Raw genomic sequence first — 20797 nt, 5'->3', positions numbered from 1 at the left:
CGCTTCTGCAAGGTTTGCTCCTGGTCCCAGCGTGAGGCTCTTGGTGCCTGAACTCGGAAGGCTCAGCCCATGTTCCTCGTCGGAGAAAGGGTGCGGGGAGGGGACGGCACAGCTGCCAGGTCCCTGCCGCAGCAGCTTCCCAGGCCCCACCGCGCAGAGGCGGAGAAGCCACAGCTGCACCAGAGGCTGTATGACGCGGTGCTGGCAACCACGGGAAAAGGTGGCCACCAGCCAGCAGGGCGAGGGCCTGGCTTGAGCGGCAGTGACGCCCGGGTCAGGGATCAAGCGCAGCTGAGGCGCACTTTCCTGGGGCAAAAAACTTCACTCCTCGGTCACAGGGGCATTTTGAACGTTCAGGCGGGGGCCCTTCTAACGGACTGCGAACACCTTGAAAGGTGTGTTAGATGGTGAAGTAACTCGGAGAGATGGCAGTGGTCCCAGATGGGTCCTCAGAGGTTCGGGTTCTGAAAGGAAAATTCCTTTCAGTGGTTTGGGATTGACGGGAACAGACACGCTGGACTCCGGGACAGGATGCAGAGGCCGAGGTGGTCTCCATGACAGCCGCTGGGGGGCCCTTGGGGTTTAGCCCTGAGCCCAGCACCACGCGCCCATCTGCTGTCGGAGCTTCTACAGCCCTTTTAAAGAAAGACTGGATGTATTCTAGTTACGCGTTAACTCCTGGGACACTCAAAGTGGGCATTTTTATAGGTGAGGAAACTGAGGCTCAGAGGTTATGGTAAGCTGGCCGGACGTCCATGCTTACACTCTAGTCCAAGCCAAAGGCTAGCAAACTATGGCCCCTGGGCCAAACCACTGCCAGTTCTTGTAAGTGACGTTTTCTCGGTACTGTCCAAGGTGGCGCTCGTGCCTACGTGAAATGGAACAGGGAGGGGTCTCAGGACAATTATTTAGCTGAAGCCAATTTAAGATTTCCTTTGTTAAGAAAGGCCTTACCTGCGTCTCCTCAGCTGTGTCATTCTAACTCAAGAGCTGCAGCACAAGTCGTGGGAAGTGTCCGCTGCTTCTCTGCAGGAGGAAGACAGAAGATCAAACGGCTGCCCCGTGTACAGTCAGCGGTGGCACCGGCAGGGAAGTCTGGCTGGGGGCGGGCCCTCAGTGCAGTGGGTTCCCTGCTGGAAACTGCATACAGCAGCACCGCCGCCCACAACGTTTGGCACAGCCTGGCCTTGCACACTGAGCCAATACCAGGGAAGTTTTGACCAGAAGAGGGGAGTTCAAAGCTTCAAGAGAATGGAACACTATGCCACCTGAGCTATGGAAGGAACTAAGAAAGTCCTAGATTAAACTAACCCCACGTCCTGGCAGAAATTGGGGTCAAACGAGACGAAAAGAGTCAGTCACCTTTTCTCCATTCCTCAGACTTTTTAATCAGGGAAAAGAAGACAAAATACTCAATTCGAACAGTTCCCTGTTTTATTGCAATACATCAGAGTCTGGTTAATATTAAGTGATACCAACGTAAAATATCGGCGAGGCGTCTTCTGTTACATTTTGACTGTCCCACCTTAAATATTTCTGTGCAAAAGAATCCACACCATTGTTTGGTAGCAGAGAATCTCATAAAGTTCCCTAAGACAATGAGGGGATAAAACCAAACAAAATGAAATGAGTGATAAGAGGCCAAAGCAGTATCTTTTCCCCTTCCATACACACTTATTTGTCAGCATTATATTCTAAACAAAAAAATGATTACACCCAGGCCATGCAAAACTGTACAATAATATTACAATGAGAAAAAAAACCCTAAAAAATTTATAAAACAAATGGTATTACACTATCAAATAAAAAGGCAGGTCATTTTGTTTTCATGAAATTTCAAGGTTGACTTGTTTTCATCAATTTCCCCCCATAAATGCAACGGTTTCTGTGTGTAACGGCTGTCCCTGGGAAGGGAGAGGAGTGCCGGCCTAGCGGCCGGCGCTGAAACGAGAGGCCAGCTGGAGCGAGGCCCTCTTACGGAGCAGGACTCTGCAGAGAACACTGGACTTGCATGACGAAGTCATCACAAGGAAAGAGGTTTTAAGATGGGCCCAACGAAATGCCATGTGGCTTATCTAACGAATGCAGGGACTGGGCCACCGAGAGGTGGGGAGCAAGGCGCCCAGTTACTTCCCCGTTTTGCCCAGCGGACCAGGGCAGTGGCGAAGTCTGGCCGCTGCCGAGAATGCCCCTCTGTCCAGAGAGTGGATGCTGAGCTTTACAAAGCTCTGTGCAGCTGGGAGACTACAGTGTTCGTGGCCAAAGGCCAGCAAACGGCCCTGCTGTACCTGGGGGTTAGGGATGTCCACCCGCCCCTACTCTGGCTTTTCTTTAACGATACCTGAGAGTCCATATAAATGCAACTGGTCTTTCACAGAAGTAGATGCAGCCACTGAGTAGCAAAATGACAGGATTCTAACCATATGGAAGGCAGAGAGAGGGGCTGAGAGGCAGCTGGGGAATGGCAGATTGTTGCTGTAAAGGTTAAGAGGAATTTCAGATTCTTCCCTGAAACCTGGGTACAAGAATTGCTTGGAAAACTCAGTAGATGGGCCCTTTTTAATTGTATTTCATAGCCTTAAAACTGTGCTCCCTGGGAAAGAAGATAAATCACTAAGTGTAGGGATGGGTGTGTGCATGTGTGTGTGTACACACGTAACTAAAGAAGTGAAATCTGCTTTAGCAATCATTTGACAAGGAGGAAGGCTTTTGTTTTTGGCAAAAAGAAATATATATATATATATATATATATATATATATATATATGCGCATATATGTAATTTTATACACCCAAAGCACGAGCAGATTAAAGTAGTCAGAATTCAAGAGTAGACAACAAATTGGCTGAACAAAGATAGCACCAAATACCAACACATCTAGACTATGCCAGAAATGCCTCTTCACTTATTTTTACTTTCTACTGAGAAATGAGTTCCTGCTGCCATATACATTCTTTGAATGTCCTGCACGAAAACAAACAAAGGATAACTTCAGACAACATCACATCTGTTCCATGATCTTTCAATGATCCCTTTCGATGATCATTATGTTTTCTGTTTCTCTAGAACCCATTCCCCATCTTTCCAAATCATTCTCAAGAAGCTTCTGAAGGTAACTGCTTCATATTTAAGAATGGGGATAAGCCCAGTAGAATGATCATTATCTTGGGAAAATACCTCCCAAACTACTACCCTTGGCAGTGTTGCTCCCCCAAAGTTCTACTATTGGAAGCTAATCATACTTGGGACTGCTCTCTCACTACTGGTAAGACCATTTCAGATTACTGGAGTATAATCCACTGGGTTAATGTTACACCTCCCAGTGAGCCCAGCGGCCAAGATAAGCCCTTCTCTTATCTGCCCTGTTGGGGGGCTGCAGGGTATGACTCATTGTGGTGGAGCCCAGACTTCAGGTATGGTTATATTTTGATCCTAAAAGCATCTTTTAAAAAATAAGCACCTACAGGCAGCAGAAACTTAGTTGTCAAAGCTATAAACTAATGGCTTAGTGTGGAGTCCTGTGAATCTCAGCCTGATCTGCCGCCTCAGGCGAGAAAAGGGAGGCAGGAAGACGCGAGGGGAAAGGAAAGCAGGGGGAGGGAGGGCTGGCCGGTTCCCTCCTCTCCCGAGAAGTATCAAGCTTACGGAGCTAGCCAGACTCAAGGTCTGACTCTTGCTATCTGAATGCACAGAAGGATTTTTACATGACACTTTCCCAAAAGCAAAGGATTTAGAAGGTTAGAATTGTGCAGTAATTTATGCCCATCCGAAGTAAAACACAGTCAAATCTGAGCAAGCACCAAGTTCAAATGTCAAAACTGTTATTATTTTAAAATTCTCTGTTGTAACATTTTATAATATAATCCCCAAACAGGATCCTTTCTTCCCTCACTGAACCTCAGTAACCTGTTCCAGAGAGTGGCATCAGTGGAAACAGTATAGCTCTTGTGGCTTGAGGTGGGAAGGCCGGCACAGCTGCTGCTGAGGAGCAAGATGTGAAATCGGGGCCAGGGGCGCAATGACAGAGCTCAAACGCTGCAATTCAGACAAGCGGCTGCAGGAAAATTCTCCCATTTTAGCTGAATTTTAAAGAAGAGAGCAGAAAATCTGTTTCTATTTCTCAGAGAAATTTAGATTAAAAAGTGAAAGAGGCAGATTCTCCTTACTTCCATGAATTATTCTTATTTCTCTCTCTTTCTCTACTCATGTGCTTAACCGGTGAAATGACTCTGGAGACATAAAGTCCTGGTCCTGCATCTCATTTCCTTGTGGTAATTAAAACAGCAGGAGTCCAAATGGAAATGTGACTAACAACCCAATACAGCAACTGAGGGAGGAAAAGCTTAAGCCGTCAAGATGGCCGTGCTGGGCTGACTTCCTGACCGCGCCTGGGCTGAGCACGTCCATTTCCCACTGGGTGCGGGAAACAGTATTTGGTTAAGGCTGGTCAAGTCCTTGCGTTTGAGGCTTTACATTATTTGGTAACTAAACCCCCTTTCCCAGGCTTATCTGAGGAAGCTCACACCCCCCTCAAAACAGACCCCTCCCTGAGAAGCTGGCTCAGCTGGGGGCCAGACGCCTCGCTGCCACTCAGGGAGTAAGGGGATTAGCCAAGGAGAAAAAGCACTTTTACGAACCCTTTTATGGACCTTCAGAAACTACGACATTCCTTGTGTCCTTTCAGGTGGGAGGGATCCAGAAGGTGACAAAACTGCATTTCTACAGTCATCAGCAGAAGATACCAAAATATAGTAATAAATGAGAAGTGTGGTTCAAATTCTACTGCTAGAAAAAGAAATGTCTTGGATACAAGTAAATATGCCTTTTAATGATGCTGCTGAAGAGGCTTCAAATGTTAAAAGTCTGGTTTCCAGGTCACACTCCAAACCGATGAAACCAATGCCTTGGAACATTCCCTAAAGCTCCCAGGTGACTGCGACCAGTGTGAGGAATGGCGTGAAGGGGAATTCTCACTCCTCTCACTCTCCTTCTGTAAACGTCAGCTGGAGGCCTTTCTACCCTTTAATTACTTAGGTGGAAAACAGACAAGAAACAACACATTTCTTTAAATTAAATGATCTCTGTCTCATATATGCATCCATCTTTTGTTGAATACAAGATGCTTCTTTTTATTATATACAGTCAGTATTTAACCTCTACATTTGTGTATTTAGTTAAACTCTATTTTGTAGTAAAATATGCATCGTTTTAGTGAACAGGGACTTACTGGCAACGATCAGGTCGACATTCACTGTGGTGCTGAAGGGGCATGGCGTGCCCGGGGCCCACTGGCGAGCCCCACGTGCTCTCTCAGGGCTACAACGAGACTCTACTGTGAAAACAATGGCTGTCTAATCTTATTCTTATCGCTTACATTTGTGTAATCTGCCTACTTAAGCTACCTTTCAGGGGAGGGGTGAAGTATTCTGGAAAGCAACGCTAAGTGTATGAAATGAAATCGGTATTACTCTGAGCTGCTCAATGAAAGTCTGCCTTTACGGCTGTTGCTGTTCAGTTGAGGGGGGCGTGGATGCGAGTCCTAGAGGCAGAATTCCTGAGTCCCTGCCTGCTACTGCTGCGGCCCTGGCGCTTCCAGGCAGGGGTGGGGGGAGATGACAGTGAGAGCACAGGGTGAGTGAGGGGAGGGGAGCCCAGAGCGGCCGCTGCTCCGGCGTCTGGTCTGAGAGCAGAGGCCACTCATGGGTCCCAGCTCCCGCGGTCGGTGCTCTCCAGGGAGAGGCTCTTGGTCTTCCGGGGCGACACCGGGCTGGGAGGGCTGCTCAGGTTGGAACTGTTGGAAGCCGTGGAATGCCTCGGAGAATCAGAGTCCTGTGAGGCCCAGAGGAAGACGTCAGGGAGCAGCAGAGGGGCGGGAGGGGCTCAGGCCACCACGGGTCCCCTCCAGCCACCCTGGCCAATGAACTGACGTGACTTTTCTCCTGTCGGTAGAAAACCCCTTTTCTGAGCTGAGTAAGAGGCACAGAAGATAACAAACGCTCATAGGCCCTTCTGCAGGTCTTTAGAAATGTAGGCCATTTTCATACAAAAGCTATTAGAAGTCTGAACACCTCCAGGGAAACTGCAGTGTGCAACCCAAGTGACTGGCTCCGCCACCCTGGCTGCAGTGAGTGGCTGATCCCTGTGGCAGCGGAGGCCAGGCTCAAGGCGCTGGACCGGCTTTGGGAAATGCACTCGCCTTTTCTCGTTCAGGACTTCTCCAAACCCCCGTCCCCAGACAGAGGTGCTGCCCACACGGTACTCACCTCTGCGTCGTAGTCCCTCGCCGGGGCGTCACTTCCTTGGTCCAGGCCTCCCGAGGACAGCGAGCCCTCTGACGGGGAGGGCCTGGGCTGCCGCTTTGCACTGTAGCTTCCTCCGGAAACTTCTCTCTTCACTGCACTGCCGTTCTGTGCGGAGGACCCTACAGTACACCGTGCAGGTGAACCTTTATACGTGCGGAGGGGGCGGCCCTCCAGAAAGTGCACAGACCGCTGAGGTGACGAGCCATCCTTCCCGCTGCCCTGGGGTCATCCTCCCGCTTACAGCCCTTCACTGATGGACAGTGAGTCCAGCTGCGTTACCCTGACACCCAAGCCCGCCTCAGAGCCCAGCCGCCAGGGCTGCTGGGTGAGCGGGCAGCACTCACGAGGCCGCTGGCCTCTGCTCTCACTGGCCGTGCCCAGGCTGCTCTGCTTGCTAGACAATTCCACAGAAGCAATCCTTCCAGTCTCCACCCACGTGCTACTGCCTTAGTGGGTTTTCTTTCCTACTCCCTGGAGCACCTGCAGCACGTCTTATCACCTCTTTCAGAGCATTTGGATCTTACGCTGTAATTATGTGCCTTGCCATTCTTTTAATAGAAGGACGGTCTTTGCCTCTGCAGGACCAGTCGGTGCAAGACTGGGTATGCAGCAGGTGCTCAAAACACACGTGCTAAACGATGAAGCAGAACAGAACAGTTCCCAGAGGGAAGACCATGCCACCTGATGATGCATAACTGTCACTTGTAGAGAATTTTCATAAAAAACACAAAGGAACAAAAGAGAAGCATTTTCATTCCACAGGGCAAAAAGCCTGAGATACAAAAATGAGGGGAGTTTCTTTAAAATCACACTCTATTTTGATCTTAGAGTTGGGGTACATCAAAGGAGGACTGGCACCATTCAGAGGAAGAAAAAGGATGACCAAAAAAATCTTAGAAATATTGGGGTATTGTACCTGTTTAAAACTCTTAGCATTCCCTACTATTCTTTAGTTTTTACTGAAAAATGTTTTAATCTTGCTGAGCTGCACTATTAAGATCACTGGTCAAAAAAGACTGTGAGACTGCGTTGAGGTTTTAGCACAACTACGAGGTACAGACTGTGAAGCCTGCCTGCTGAAGCCCTGTCCTTGGTGATCTCCCACAGCTTCCTTCTAGTTTCGGTTTGTTTCCTGAGCCCCTCAGCTGTGTCACCATAATTTACTTATTGCAGAGGTTATCAACACTGGTTGTATGCTGCATATTATATTATGGAGCTTTAAAAATACCAGTGCCTGGGCCCCATCCCAGACCAATAATAACAGAATTTCTGACTTAACTTTTAAAAGCCCTTCTGATGATTCTAGAATGCATCTCAGGCTGAAAACCACTGATTTAATCTTACTTCCAACACTCCATCCAGTTTCTAAGCCGTCTGTCACCAGACATATACTGATTTTCATTTGTGGATGTGTTTCTTTGGCTATGTAATCTTTACTTTTTTGCTGTGGATCTTATGTCTCCTTAGATTACAACCTAATTGAAGGCATAAATCACTTTTTATGATTTCTCTTTGAATTCCATGCCTAGTTTAGTGCTCAATTTAACAAAAGCTATAATGTAAGTTACTATTTTTAAAATTTTGTCGCTCTGAATAAAAAACCCAAAGTGCCAGAGAGTTCTGCTGCTCTGCTTACTAACCTGTGTGACCTTAAGCAAGTTATTTTATCTAAGTCTCAGTTTTCTTCATTTGTAAATAAGAAAATAAATTCTACCTTATGGGATTTTTGTGGGAACTGAGCACTCAATACACGGAGAATGAAACGTAAGACGGAAGGTGTGTGAGGGGGCTGGCTGCCCAGAGCTTAGTACGCACTTACTGGGCTCTTTTCCTCCGTCCTAGTGATCGTTTATAGAATAGAGAACTTAATCCACCTCTGTGATTTACTTTTTCTTTTCTTTTCTTTTTTTTTTTTTTAAACTTTGGGAATGTTCCTTTCAGAGAAAAATTACACTCAACCACCCTAACCTTAAAAAATTGAGATGGGCTGTTTTGACTGAACAGCAAAGGGGGACAATCTGAAAACTGTGGTCCCAACTCAGGCAGGGTCTCTTCCAAAGAGTTCTAGATGGTGATTCAGGGGATTGGGCCCCAGATCTCTTGGGGTGACGGTGTCTGACTCTACATGACCTCTAGGAGAGTCTGCAGGCTCCCCAGTGAGCCTGTCACTGACAGGAGCGGGTAGAGTCACAGTGGAAAGCTCTGTGTTCATTTGACTTCAGTCAGGAAGCCATCGCAAGTCTGGCCCTGGAAGAGCCTGTGCTTCTGGTTCTGGAGGTTGACAACATGGAACCCCGTTTCTTCTTGTGTCTCTCTTGGCAGGCTGTCCTTCTGGAAAGTCTTTACGTGAGCTGGGCTATTCTTGAAGCCAGCAAGAAGCACTCTAAATAGCAGATGCCCCTTGGAATTCCTGGGCTGGTCTTCCTCTTAACCTCTATACAAACAGCTTGGTACCAAGAATCTCAAGAAGGCCACGCCTGATTATTGCATTAAAGGTCTTGACAGGGATTTGGAGCTGGCTCCAGTCTGTAGCTTGCGTATTGTCAACAATGACAGTGGACCCTCACTTCAGCGCTCCTAAGGAGATGGCCACTCAGCCCTTTGAATCTCTGTATTATAGGTCCTATCCTTACCTGCAATTCCATAAATCCAAAAGCCCTGAAAACCAAAACTTTTTTTGTAAGTTTGATGTAAATTCATGTGGTGGCAGACTTAATCTGAACTGACTGGAGGCTGATTACAGACTTCACTTAAAAAAGAGTACATTTATTTATATATTCATAGTGTGACTAGTCATAAATTTTGCTGTATAAATATTAAGTTTGTAGGTGCTGTCTTAGATCTTGCTGGCAGTGTAATATAATATATGGTAGATTCCCTTCTAAAAAAAAAAATCTGAATTCTGAAAACAGGTATCTGGCCCCAAGGGTTTTGGGTAAGGGATTATGAACTTAACTATTAATATTGTGATACTTTCTTTGCATCTCAAGTGTTGATAACTTCTGGTTAGTTATAGTAAATCTACTATCTTATCGAGCTACCATTAGTAAAAAGATAATTCATAAAACGGTTGCCATTTTTCCAACTGGCTAGATATTTTCATTGTAATCAAGGCTACACACTGCTTAGAGATGACTTTGGGAGATGACAGCAAGAAAGTCACAAGATGTGCACTTCAACTTCTGCCTGTTGACTGACAACTCCTTGAACGTGCTCTGTACGTCTGCAGCCAGTCTCTGCAGCAGGCGCCTGTCCTCGGTTTGCAGGCCTGGGGCGGGGTCTCTCCCATGGTTCCAGGGGTGGTCTGTGTGATCACCAGCACACTGCAGAAGCGATGGCATGTCCCTTCTGAGACCACTGCTCGGTCTCTCTGTCTCAGGTCACTTGCTCTGTGGGAAGCCAGAGGCCGTGCCACCAGGACACTTAAGCCCACGCTGGTGAGGAACAGAGGCCTGCCAACAACCATGTGGGTGAGCTGGGAAGTGGCTTCTCTAGTCCCAGTTGAGCTTGGAGTTGACGGCAGCCCCGGCACACAGCTTGACTGCAGCCTCCTGAGAGGCCCTGAGCCAGGACTGTCCAGCTAAGCTCCCAGACCCCTGACCCTCAGAAACTGTGAGAGATAACAGATGTTTGCTCTTTTTTTGTTTGTTTTTTTTGCGGTACGCAGGCCTCTCACTGTTGTGGCCTCTCCCGTTGCGGAGCACAGGCTCCGGACGCGCAGGCTCAGCAGCCATGGCTCACGGGCCCAGCCGCTCCGCGGCCTGTGGGATCTTCCCGGACCGGGGCACGAACCCGTGTCCCCTGCACTGGCAGGCGGACTCTCAACCACTGCGCCACCAGGGAAGCCCACGTTTGCTCTTTTAAGCTTGTAAATTTTGGGGTAATTTGTTCCACAGCAAGAGAACAAATGGTATTCCAGCACCCTTCACTTCTGTGTTGCCAGAGCCTAAAACCAAGAGCTGGGCACAAGGCGGGTGCTGATACTGGCGTCCTCAGCATGAACAGTGCGTGAAGGAGGACACTCAGTCTACACCGGGAGGCCTGACTCGAATGTCTCACATTTAAGAATACAAGGCACGAATACGCTTCTGACTGAATGACTCTGAAATGTGAGCTGGAGTTACTACCGTCTGTTCTTCTCAGAGCTCAGCTGCAGGGAAGTGAGGGAGGCTTCGTTAGCGTTACCCGGGGTCCACCCTGGGCCTGCATGTGCTCGGGCGCACTCGCCCCACTCTCTCTGATCGAAGCCAATACCAGGTTACTTCTGAGAAAGTGACAGAAAAGCAGCTGTTGGCCAAGAACAGTCTTGCCCTTGGATAATGGTCCTTGCCTACTTAAAACTCTTCGGAGCTTTCCCACTGTGTTTTCAAAAAAATTAAAAATGTCTTATGTTGGTCCCCAAGTCCCTGCTTGATCTGACCCTTGCCTACCTCTTGAGCTTTGCTCTGTCACTCCCTGCCCACTACCAGGTAGCCACTGTGCCTCCTTTCAGTTAATCAAACATGAGTCAATGTGACTTCACCCCCAGGGCAGGCACGTGACCTTGCTAATTATTCTAAGTGTGTATTCATCCTCAACAGCTACTGCCTGTTACTCTCTATTACTGTCCCGTTTATTTCCTTCGGAGCTTTTTAAAAAGTTTTTTTTTGCAGTACGCGAGCCTCTCACTGTTGTGGCCTCTCCCGTTACGGAGCACAGGCTCCGGACGCGCAGGCTCAGCGGCCATGGCTCACGGGCCCAGCTGCTCAGCGCCATGTGGGATCCTCCCGGACCGGGGCACGAACCCGCATCCCCTGCATCGGCAGGCGGACTCTCAACCACTGCACCGCCAGGGAAGCCCTCCTTCGGAGCATTTATCATCACAATGTGTAGTACTGTTTGTCTGTCTCCCACATGGGCTGTAACTTCTAAAAGGGTTCTATGACTATTTTCGTAACAGCTGCACTTGTGCCTACTAGGCATTACCCAGCCAGGTCTGAGACACGGGCCGCCGATGATTCACGGCTGCTACCTTGCTATGGAAATGCTTCCTGCAGCTGGGGCCACTTACTTGCTGACAGGCCACTGCTGGCACTCATGGAGCGACCAGGTTCAGGGCGGGATTTGGTGATAGATGGGATACTGACCGAGCCACTGAATGCTGTCCGACTTTCCTGAGGCCGAGGGTTCTAAAATCAAAAGAGAAAGCAAAATTCTTCATCCAGAGTGAAACTGATTTTCTACAGAGATGTCTATTTTTCACCCTAATTTCAAGAAATAAAGTTGTCTTGACCAGAGTGATACAGAACAAGAAACAGATTATATAATCCCTCCCACCCACAAAAGTACTAAAGCCCTAGCAGAGATAACCCTCACCCCAACCAAAGATAAGTGCTTATCTTTATACTTACTGAAATACTTACCAACAGATAACAATTTTGTTCTTGTTGTGAGTGCAGTAAGTGAAAGTTACATGGTTAGAAGTGACAGTGAAATGTAGAATTACATGGACCTCTGCAGATAACTGAAACAAAGCTTTTACTACATATGAGATTTTTATTTTCTTAGGATAATTCAAAAGCTGAATAAGCCCATTTAGAAGAAAGTCACTTAAAAGTACATTTTTCTCAAGTACACCTTCTATTGTCCTGATACTGAAAGTGCCATTTGCATGTTCCCATCCCAGTCACCAGGCAGCCTTCCTGCCTCACAGAGAGCAGCACCACGAGTCATAACTATGATGCTTGTTAACAATCACAGCCTGGGTGAAGTCATTTAACTTGGGGATGTTGGTGTGAGAAGTTTCCCATCTAATACTGAATAATTTTGGTGTCCAAGAGAGGAAAATGAGCCATAGAGTGCTTTGAAAGTCACACACACCTAGAGAGGTGGTGCGTAGGACCAGCTGTCTGAACACGGTCTCCTCCATGGCCCTAACCTTTTCAGACCGGAAGGGGTGTCAGGGCTGGTACCTGAGAGAAGGTTACGGCAACACACCTAATGCAGGGCCAAAGCTAGCAAACATCCACTAACGGGGCTTCCCTGGTGGCGCAGTGGTTGAGAATCTGCCTGCCAATGCAGAGGACACGGGTTCGAGCCCTGGTCTGGGAAGAGCCCATATGCCGCGGAGCAATTAGCCCCGTGAGCCACAATTACTGAGCCTGCGCGTCTGGAGCCTGTGCTCCGCAACAAGAGAGGCCACGATAGTGAGAGGCCTGCGCACCGCGATGAAGAGTGGCCCCCACTTGCCACAACTAGAGAAAGCCCTCGCGCAGAAACGAAGACCCAACACAGCCATAACTAAATAAATAAATAAACATCCACTAACACCTCTTGGAAAACATGCACTAATATATCTTGAAAAACTCCAAATCATACATTTTAAAGAATCACACATATTGAGATTTGGCTGGCTGGCTGGCTCTAAATTCAACGATTGCCATTTTGGTTCATATATCAAATTTGCAAAGTCCATGTAATTCTTACTGTGTTATTTGTTTAAAGCAAACGTTTTACCTTTTTTTCTCTAAGAAAATAAAAAAATTTTAAACAGAAAACAGTGCTAACATTTCAACAGCCACTCATAGGAGCAACCCTGAGAGATGCCGATGACATGCATACAATGCAGCAGAGTCAAGTTCAAGAGAGATGGGGATATCAGTTTAAACCTTTAAATTTTTATTGTTTTTGCTATTAACCTTAAGGTACCTTTGTGTCGTCCTTTTCTATAAAACAAACCTACCCTAGAAAAAATGGCAAAAATTAAGCCTATAAAAATACCAGTGGTTTAGTAACACTGAATGTTGAGGTAATAAAAGAATGATACACAGAAGATATGTTCTGGGGGAAAAAAAAACCACACAAAACCCAAACCCGACAGTTTATCATTCATTCAGCTGAAGTTCAACTTCATTATGAAGTACTGTGAAACCTAAGCTGATGGTCCTTTTCCTGCACAAATGTGCTTAAGATTAGGGTAAAACTTCCACCAATCGTAGTGTTTCTATTTATAGAAGACTAACTTAAGCAACATTTCCACCATCTTTTATGTCAAAAATTCTTGACTGATTAGTTTATACAATTTCCTCTAGAATCCACTCCCTGAAATCTGTTACCAAGCAAATTGAAGCTTAGTTTATCATAAGTAATCTTATCTTGTGAAATAAGACACTTAAATGACATTATAGTTTAATGTCAATAACAATGACATTTAAAACCTCACAATTTAGAATGCAAACAAAAATACAAAAATAAACTTCTCACCCTACAGGTAGTTTTCTTATTGGAAAATTACTTTACTAAATACACAAATAAAAAATGGATGCTATTTTTTTCTAAGCCAGAGGAAATGCCTTTGCATGATACAATCTAAATATTTTATTATCTGCAAAACAAACTTGAGAAAATGCTCCCTTGAAGTCAGTACATATTTCTTGACAGATGTATGGATATTCAGCTTGAATGGCCACTTGCTCTCCAGCCCACTGCAGAGACACTAGTTACAAAGATGCAAGGCTGCGTGGAAGGACCCAGTGGCAGGTACCACGGTCCTTCAGAATGCAGCACACTGTGTTTTTTTCTCTTGTTGATTTACTTCTCTTATCTTGGATCCTGGCTGGAATTAAAGGTGCATCAGCAACTCAAAGATTAGTAAGACTACCTTCTTTTGGTAATTTTTCCTGTTATTCACTGGTACTATTATACTTTATAATTTTGAGAATTGTGAGCTTTTCAAGGGGTTTATTGTAGATAAAAGGCCTTTGGACAGGCCCTTCTATAGACTTTAACTTCACTAAATATAAAAAACTTCTCTGAACTGAACTGGTTTTAGAGTAACGAGCAATACAGAATTCAGAAATTCTAGATTCCTTTTTTGTTTGTTTTTAATAGAATAAAGACTTACTCAGGGGTTATTTCTTATGGTATCTGTAATGAAAAATATCATGATGGGATGATGTTTTATTAAAAAATAGAAAAACCTCCAATACTGTTTTAGAAATAAAACTGAAATCTTCCCAAATCCTCATCTTTTTCCTCAAAAGAAGAAAAAAGTAGAACTCCAAGACAGAAGAGGAGGAAGAGGAAGAACAGAAGTTTGGCAACAGAGAAACAGGCCAAAGGGAAACGTTCACAGAATGTATCCCCTTGGCGGTGTTACTTATGAAGCCAGGCAGAGATCCGCACATGGTTAGTACAAGTTAACACCTAACTCAGCTGTTCATACCCTCAGAGTCATAAAGCTTGGTGTACCGGGGACAGAGCGTAGAGACGGGGAATATTCAGGGTTTATGGAATCAGGAGAGAGAAATTTTTCAGCAGAATTAACAGTCATGTGATAGATGTGCTCAAAGTTGATCGGAGAGGAGATCAGACCGGAGTGATGATGAGGGGATGGATAAGGGAAACCCGGCTATCAAAAACAACAGAAAGAAGAAAAAGGTAATGAGGTAATGAAAATGGATTCACTGGATATATGTGACATTTCAGACAACATGCATGTAGAAAAAAATGAAGTAATAAGTATCTCACATCAAGAATTGAATCCATAATGAAATACTTTTAGGCTGTAGAAAGTTAAATTTTGTAATCCTCTTGCCAGTTACCTAAAGAGCTGATTTGCAAAAAATCATTTGCCTCATAAACTTATTCTCTCTTATTACTATCAAGCTGAGTAGAAACTGGACTTCAGAGATACAAGTAGATTTTCAAAATTTAGTTCAGTATTTTCCTATGTGATAGAATCAAAACATGGCAAAAATCCACCAAAAACATTAGGGATAGAAAAAGCGAAAAATAATTAAAGAAAAGAACAAGTGAACCTACAACCAGCCTCTCACCAAAAGCGTTATGAAACTGTTCCTTTAGAAACTAAAGCCATTTCCTGGTATTTACAGACTTGACATGTGTTTGCTTTTACTGATCTTATCTTCCTGTAACAGAAATAGTAACTGTGGAATATACCAATTATTGGTTTACCTTTAAGTAGCCCAAGCTTATCTCCACTTAGACACCCAAAGAACATGTTTATTTTTAACAAGAGAACAACCTTCTCTTCAATGTTCAGGTGTTTTTTTTAAAAAATGAAATAATGTAATACTAAAGACAATAGAAGAAAGTTTTTGAAAACAAGGGCTCTAGTTTTTCATGTTAAAATAACTTGGGAACATTTGGGAACTGTCACTCAGCACCCAGTCACCTTCTCTAATGGGAACTTTCAAAGTTCAGTTTCTGAGAACAACTGTGTTTCAGGAAAACATCCTACCATCTCTTCATTAGAGACAGGCTGAATGACTTCCTGGAGATACGCTGACTGATATTCTCATGAGTTGAGATGAGCTTTCTTTGTTAAAAAAAAAAAATCTGGTAAATTAGGGAAGCTTAAAAGAAAGGCTTCTATTTAAGGTGTTTTAAATTTAGAGATGTGGGTGAAACCAGTACTTTCTAAGGTTCTTTTCAAAAAGATAAAACTATTGATATAAATGTAACTTTAAGAAGTAAAATTACTTCATAAAGGTCTAAAAGGTCACTGAGCTTGAAATTTTATTTGTTAACAATTTTAGGAATGGGTAAAAGGTTAGGAGAAATTTTATGTGCTAAAAAAAATAAATCTTTTAGAGATAAAATATTACTCTTGCATTCAACTAGAGACAAATCTATTCTTTATTACAAGTACCCACTTATGAAAAAAGGTAAATGACAAAAAGGGTTCAAGGAAACTACTATAGTATGTACTTGTAAGACATATATGCTGTTTTATATTAATTGCTTATATTCTCTTGGCTCACTAAGACACATATGAAAGATTTCCTATATCACATCTGATATAGGAGATAAAAGAAAAAAATGACTCCTTGCCCTTACTATCTTTTCCACATTCATGAGGCAAACAACCCTTTTCAGCATCATTTTGGTACAAAGGAAACAGAATAAGCTTCCAAAGACATTCAATAAACTCTCTAAGCTTTTAAGTATTTCAGAGAAAGGCAATACTGATTTGAATAAGTTAAACATAAAAATTTCTGCTCTTTGCACGAATGACAACATCATAGCTTTGGTATTTGAAAGTGCTTCTTATACATGTTAACGTTAGATGAATTAAATTCATCTTCATTTTTGGAAATAGTCCATTAAATATAGAAAATTACAGTGGAAAGAACATACTAAAATCTGAGACTATATTAAAATATCACAAGCTTTTTAATACATGTATACACAAACACATATACATACACACACACACACAGGTACAGACATGTATATTATTTGCTTTTCAGACATGCAGATTATTGTGTTGTTTACCAGTGTCTACTCCAAGGTAGGTACAGTTCTGGCATGACAGTATATCAAAAAATATTCGTTAAGTGATTAAATGGATGCCTATGAAAAACCCCAGCTTTTATGCTCTTTGCTAGTGAAAGGAAGAAAGTCAGGTGAAAATAAAGAACAGGAGTTCAGACACATAACATCTTTGCTACAATACTACATGTACAGGTGAACAGGTTTCAAAAATTTACACCAACTTCTTATCCTGGATATTCCAAAGTGCTTATGTGATAAGAAAAGATGAAAGGAATGAAAGGAATATTAAAAACTGGATTGCACCTCTAGGGTAAAAAGTCACTTGTGTTAATTACAAAAAGAACCAGCAAGGCAGTCATGGGTTAACAAAATCAGTGACACTAATACTAAAAATCAAGAGGTCTAATGGGAATAAGTAGCCAGCACAGGAGGTCAGATTGATGTTGAATCTTTGGGAAATGCTATCTGAACTTGTTTTGCCCAGTAATTAAGGATGAACCTTATTCTGAACAGTGACAAAATAGAGATTTCGTTTACTTTAAGTGGTGGGAGGGCGAAGGGAGAAAAAGGAGGGATGCTGGGATATGAAAGTTCTTACAATGCTTGAAATTTCACATTTTGCTTCAGTGTACTTATTCAGGGTGTAGAAAGACCAAGTCTTACTGTGAATGAAGGTCTGAAAAAAATTCTGGAACATCAGCAAACTGATTTTTCACCTGGTCAAGCAGAGGAACATTTTATTAAATCCTGAAACTATTTCTCCTTAAGGAACATACTGTGGGATATAACAGAATTTATAGAAAAATTTTCCAAAATTCTTCTTGCTATGTTATTGGAATATATGAGAGGAAAACCATACTATTCTTTTTTTGTACACCAGAATGAAGCAAGTGTGAAAGAAAGTTTAATTTTAAAAGGATAATACACAGTAAAACCTTATTCACTACTGAAATAATTTTGTATTTGATGATATGTTGCTTTGCAACATATGGATGTTTTGGAAATTTGTATGCCTCTATCCCTCCATAATGCTACCTACATAGCAGATGTTGAAAAACTATTTACTAACTAAATTTCAAAAATTTTCACATCGATCTATCAAATATAAGCTATACATATATTCACATTTCAACTGTTTATCACAATTAAAAAATTCTCTCTCCTAAGGTACTTTGTACCTAAACTTGTAGCTTCTGTAAGGAAAAATGACAGAAACTTTTGGACCGCGTGGTTCTGCTCCGTTTACTTCTGAGAATAAAGGAAAACCAGACTGAGGACTTAAGTAAATGTTCAGAATGGGAAAAGAATGGAGAAAAATCTGAACTCTCATTCCCAGGCAAAAGCTGTAAAAGTAGTATAGCTTTTAGATATGATAGATAAGTATAACAGTTAACTATGTAAACTCAGCCTTTATTTATTCTCAATAGTTTCAGCTTAATATTTATGCTCAGCCTTAAATTTCTTTCTTCGTTTTAATTACTATATCAAGATTGGCTGTAATCTTTTTGCATACTTTATTTATATCTACCTAGCACGGCTAATAAAAATCCCCATTTCAAAAGGTTAACTGACTATTGTGAATGATTTGAAAGGAAGTAATGGTACTATAATTGTATAATAATGCCTTGATGATGATGAAAAAACAATGACAGTAAGAACATCACATCCATTCATAAACAGGGCAACTGGTTAATTGAGATATTTATAATGTGGAACTCAGGCTCAAATTAGTGCAGATTTTTTTGGTTCCTCCTATGAAAGAAATGCAAAAACTACCTTTAAGAGCTTAACTTTTTTATTAAAAAAACTTGACTGTACAAACTGTATTACTTATTATTTTTTCTGTCAGTGATACATGTCTATATCTTCTATCACAGTAGAGTTAAGTAATGTGGGTAATTAACACAGACTTCCTTAGAAAGAGCTTTGGGTCGAGATTTACACATCACCTCCCAAACTGTCATAGCATTTAAATTATGCAAAATCTAGATGCTATCACCACCTATCAAAAGAGTCATGTTAAAGTTTCAATAGTTTGTTGAGAGTACCATGATACTGAAATGTTACAGAGCTTGGATAATTAGCTAATTCCCTGATGTTCTTAATCTCAATATATTAGGTCCAAGAATCTAATCTTCATGTTGTTAAAAAAAAAAACACACAACAGTTTTCCTATGTTGTACTTTTTTTAAAATATAAGACTGACTAGGCAACACGTCTGTAATGGGCAGAGGAAAAAGATTTAATTTCATAATCAGATGAGAGGTGTGACAATTAATGATCAAGCTAATGTGGTTCTTTGGGGGGCAAATATCTATGTTGAATTGCTAAAACTTAGTAAAATTTTAGTAATTTGGTAACAAAGTTCTGAATCTTGGTATAGAATGTCTCCAAATCTGGTGGTTTATTTCTCCAACAATAGTAAATCCAGGTATGGGAGAAGTATATAGGGTATTCAACTAATAAGAACTTGATATGTTTGGTTTTTGATACACATCTATATTTTATGTTTTTCTCATCAGCTATGTCATTATATGTCATTATGCATCTTACATATATTGTTTTATACTGAGATAAACATTTCCTCATTATACTAATACGTCTTTTTAAGTCTTATATGTATTTAAGTGCACACACACACACACATTCATATGTATCCACCCCCTCCCCCCTCCAACTTAGTCTTAACCCCATTTATATTCACATTCACTCTTCATTTCTCTTACCATGGGCAGGTCTTTTAGAATCTGTATTCCATCTCCTGGACCCATGTGTGCTATGTGGTTAAAATTAGTTGGGTTGGAAATTAATTTATTTCTCATTTCTGGATCTCGCAACATCTCCCTGTAAGAAAAAACACCTGTTTAAACACTCTTATTCCATGACCAATCTAGACAATTTTAGAGAAAAATTAAGTATACTTAAATTTTTTCATAAAAATAAACTGTGAAATCATGTTAATAAGGATAGAATTAAAATAATAGAATATACTAAGTTAAACATTTACTTAGAAGATTTTGTTTTAAATTTTAAAAAAGATCTTATGATTTTTGGTGGGAAAACAGAGAGGGTTATTTTAGTGTTTAAATATCAAAGAAGCTCCACTCTATTTTACAGATAATTCAGAACATTTTATGTACATCTTTTTAAATAATTGCTAATATATTAGAAATGTTTTTATATGTAACTGGAAATACTACAAGCCTATTTCTGTTTGGTCATGAGAATAGTTAATCTGCACAGGTATGTTCTATGTTTATAAAAGCCCACATTCTAAAAACTGTAACTATTCCATATACATAGAGAAATGAATCAAAATATGGTACTTTAATCTAGTACATACTCATAACTTGGGAAGTATTAATTAAAATTACACTGAGAAATACGTTCATTATTGCAGTTTTTAACACCATAGATGATGATGACAGACTTTCAGAGATCAAATTTTCCTTCCAAATCAAATACAGTATTATTACCAAATAGTCCTTCTGATGCTATAAGCATCTTTAGATGAGTATGAGTTAAATATTTACCTCCTTTGTTGCATCCTTTCCTCTTCTGGAACTCTGAAGGAATAACGCCTCTTGTTGTTAATATTTCTAACCATTTGTTTCCGACTATTATCTGATGTTTCAGGAACTACCAGTTCATCCCCTTCTGTTAAAAAAAAAAATACAAAGAACAATGATGTTCTTTAAAGTGCTAAAATGCTTTCCATCCATTAATCTCTAAGATGGTACAAACATCAATCAATTATACAAGTATATGCAATTCTGATTTTTTAAAGTTTTGTTGATAAATCATAGTAAATAAGTAATAATTTTCAATGAAATATATGTAAACAAATATATGCTGAAATTAAATATAGCTTACAGAGTATATTTTCACTTTTATTTGATTATAAACATAAAATGGTACAATTTTACTAGAAGAAAAAAAGGAAAATGTAGTTGCCTTGGTGTCCTATCACTTTGGCCACCCTACCCCCAATATCTCTACACCATCTTCTCCCACCTTCCCAGTATTGGTTTCAATGGCTTAGGGTGTTAAAAAGCTCTTATTGTTGACCTGCACAGTAATCAGGCATAAATGGTAAATTATCCATGAAAATGCTAAGTTAAATTTTTTTTAATATATTAAAACATGTCCTTTGCAGATCCAATTTGCAAGATGTGGAGTAAAGGAAAGGAATTGTGTTTCCTCCAGCTTCCTTTACTA

General features: G+C 41.9%; 1 protein-coding gene across 20 annotated transcripts in view; it reads right to left on the bottom strand.

The window, feature by feature from the left end:
- Positions 1–963: 963 nt before the first annotated feature.
- The window catches only part of CDC42BPA (CDC42 binding protein kinase alpha), a 309540-nt gene continuing 289706 nt past the window's right edge, over positions 964–20797 (bottom strand). For 9 of the 20 annotated variants that reach the window (XM_082612485.1, XM_082612476.1, XM_082612487.1 and 6 more), the window contains 6 exons: positions 20113–20236; positions 19306–19423; positions 14505–14690; positions 11352–11469; positions 6263–6420; positions 1421–5828 (listed from right to left, as the gene is read on the bottom strand). In XM_082612485.1, the coding sequence (XP_082468611.1) occupies positions 5697–5828; positions 6263–6420; positions 11352–11469; positions 14505–14690; positions 19306–19423; positions 20113–20236 (836 nt within the window). In that variant the 3' untranslated portion in view covers positions 1421–5696. Of the gene's footprint in view, positions 1027–1420; positions 5829–6262; positions 6421–11351; positions 11470–14504; positions 14691–19305; positions 19424–20112; positions 20237–20797 lie in introns of those variants that run through there. The other 11 variants (XM_082612486.1, XM_082612494.1, XM_082612495.1 and 8 more) reach the window with 3 other exon arrangements.

The sequence above is a fragment of the Mesoplodon mirus genome (genome assembly GCF_964341445.2).
Source record: "Mesoplodon mirus genome assembly, chromosome: 3".
Classification (NCBI taxonomy): domain Eukaryota; kingdom Metazoa; phylum Chordata; class Mammalia; order Artiodactyla; family Ziphiidae; genus Mesoplodon; species Mesoplodon mirus.
This window is presented reverse-complemented; position numbering and strand designations above follow the sequence as displayed.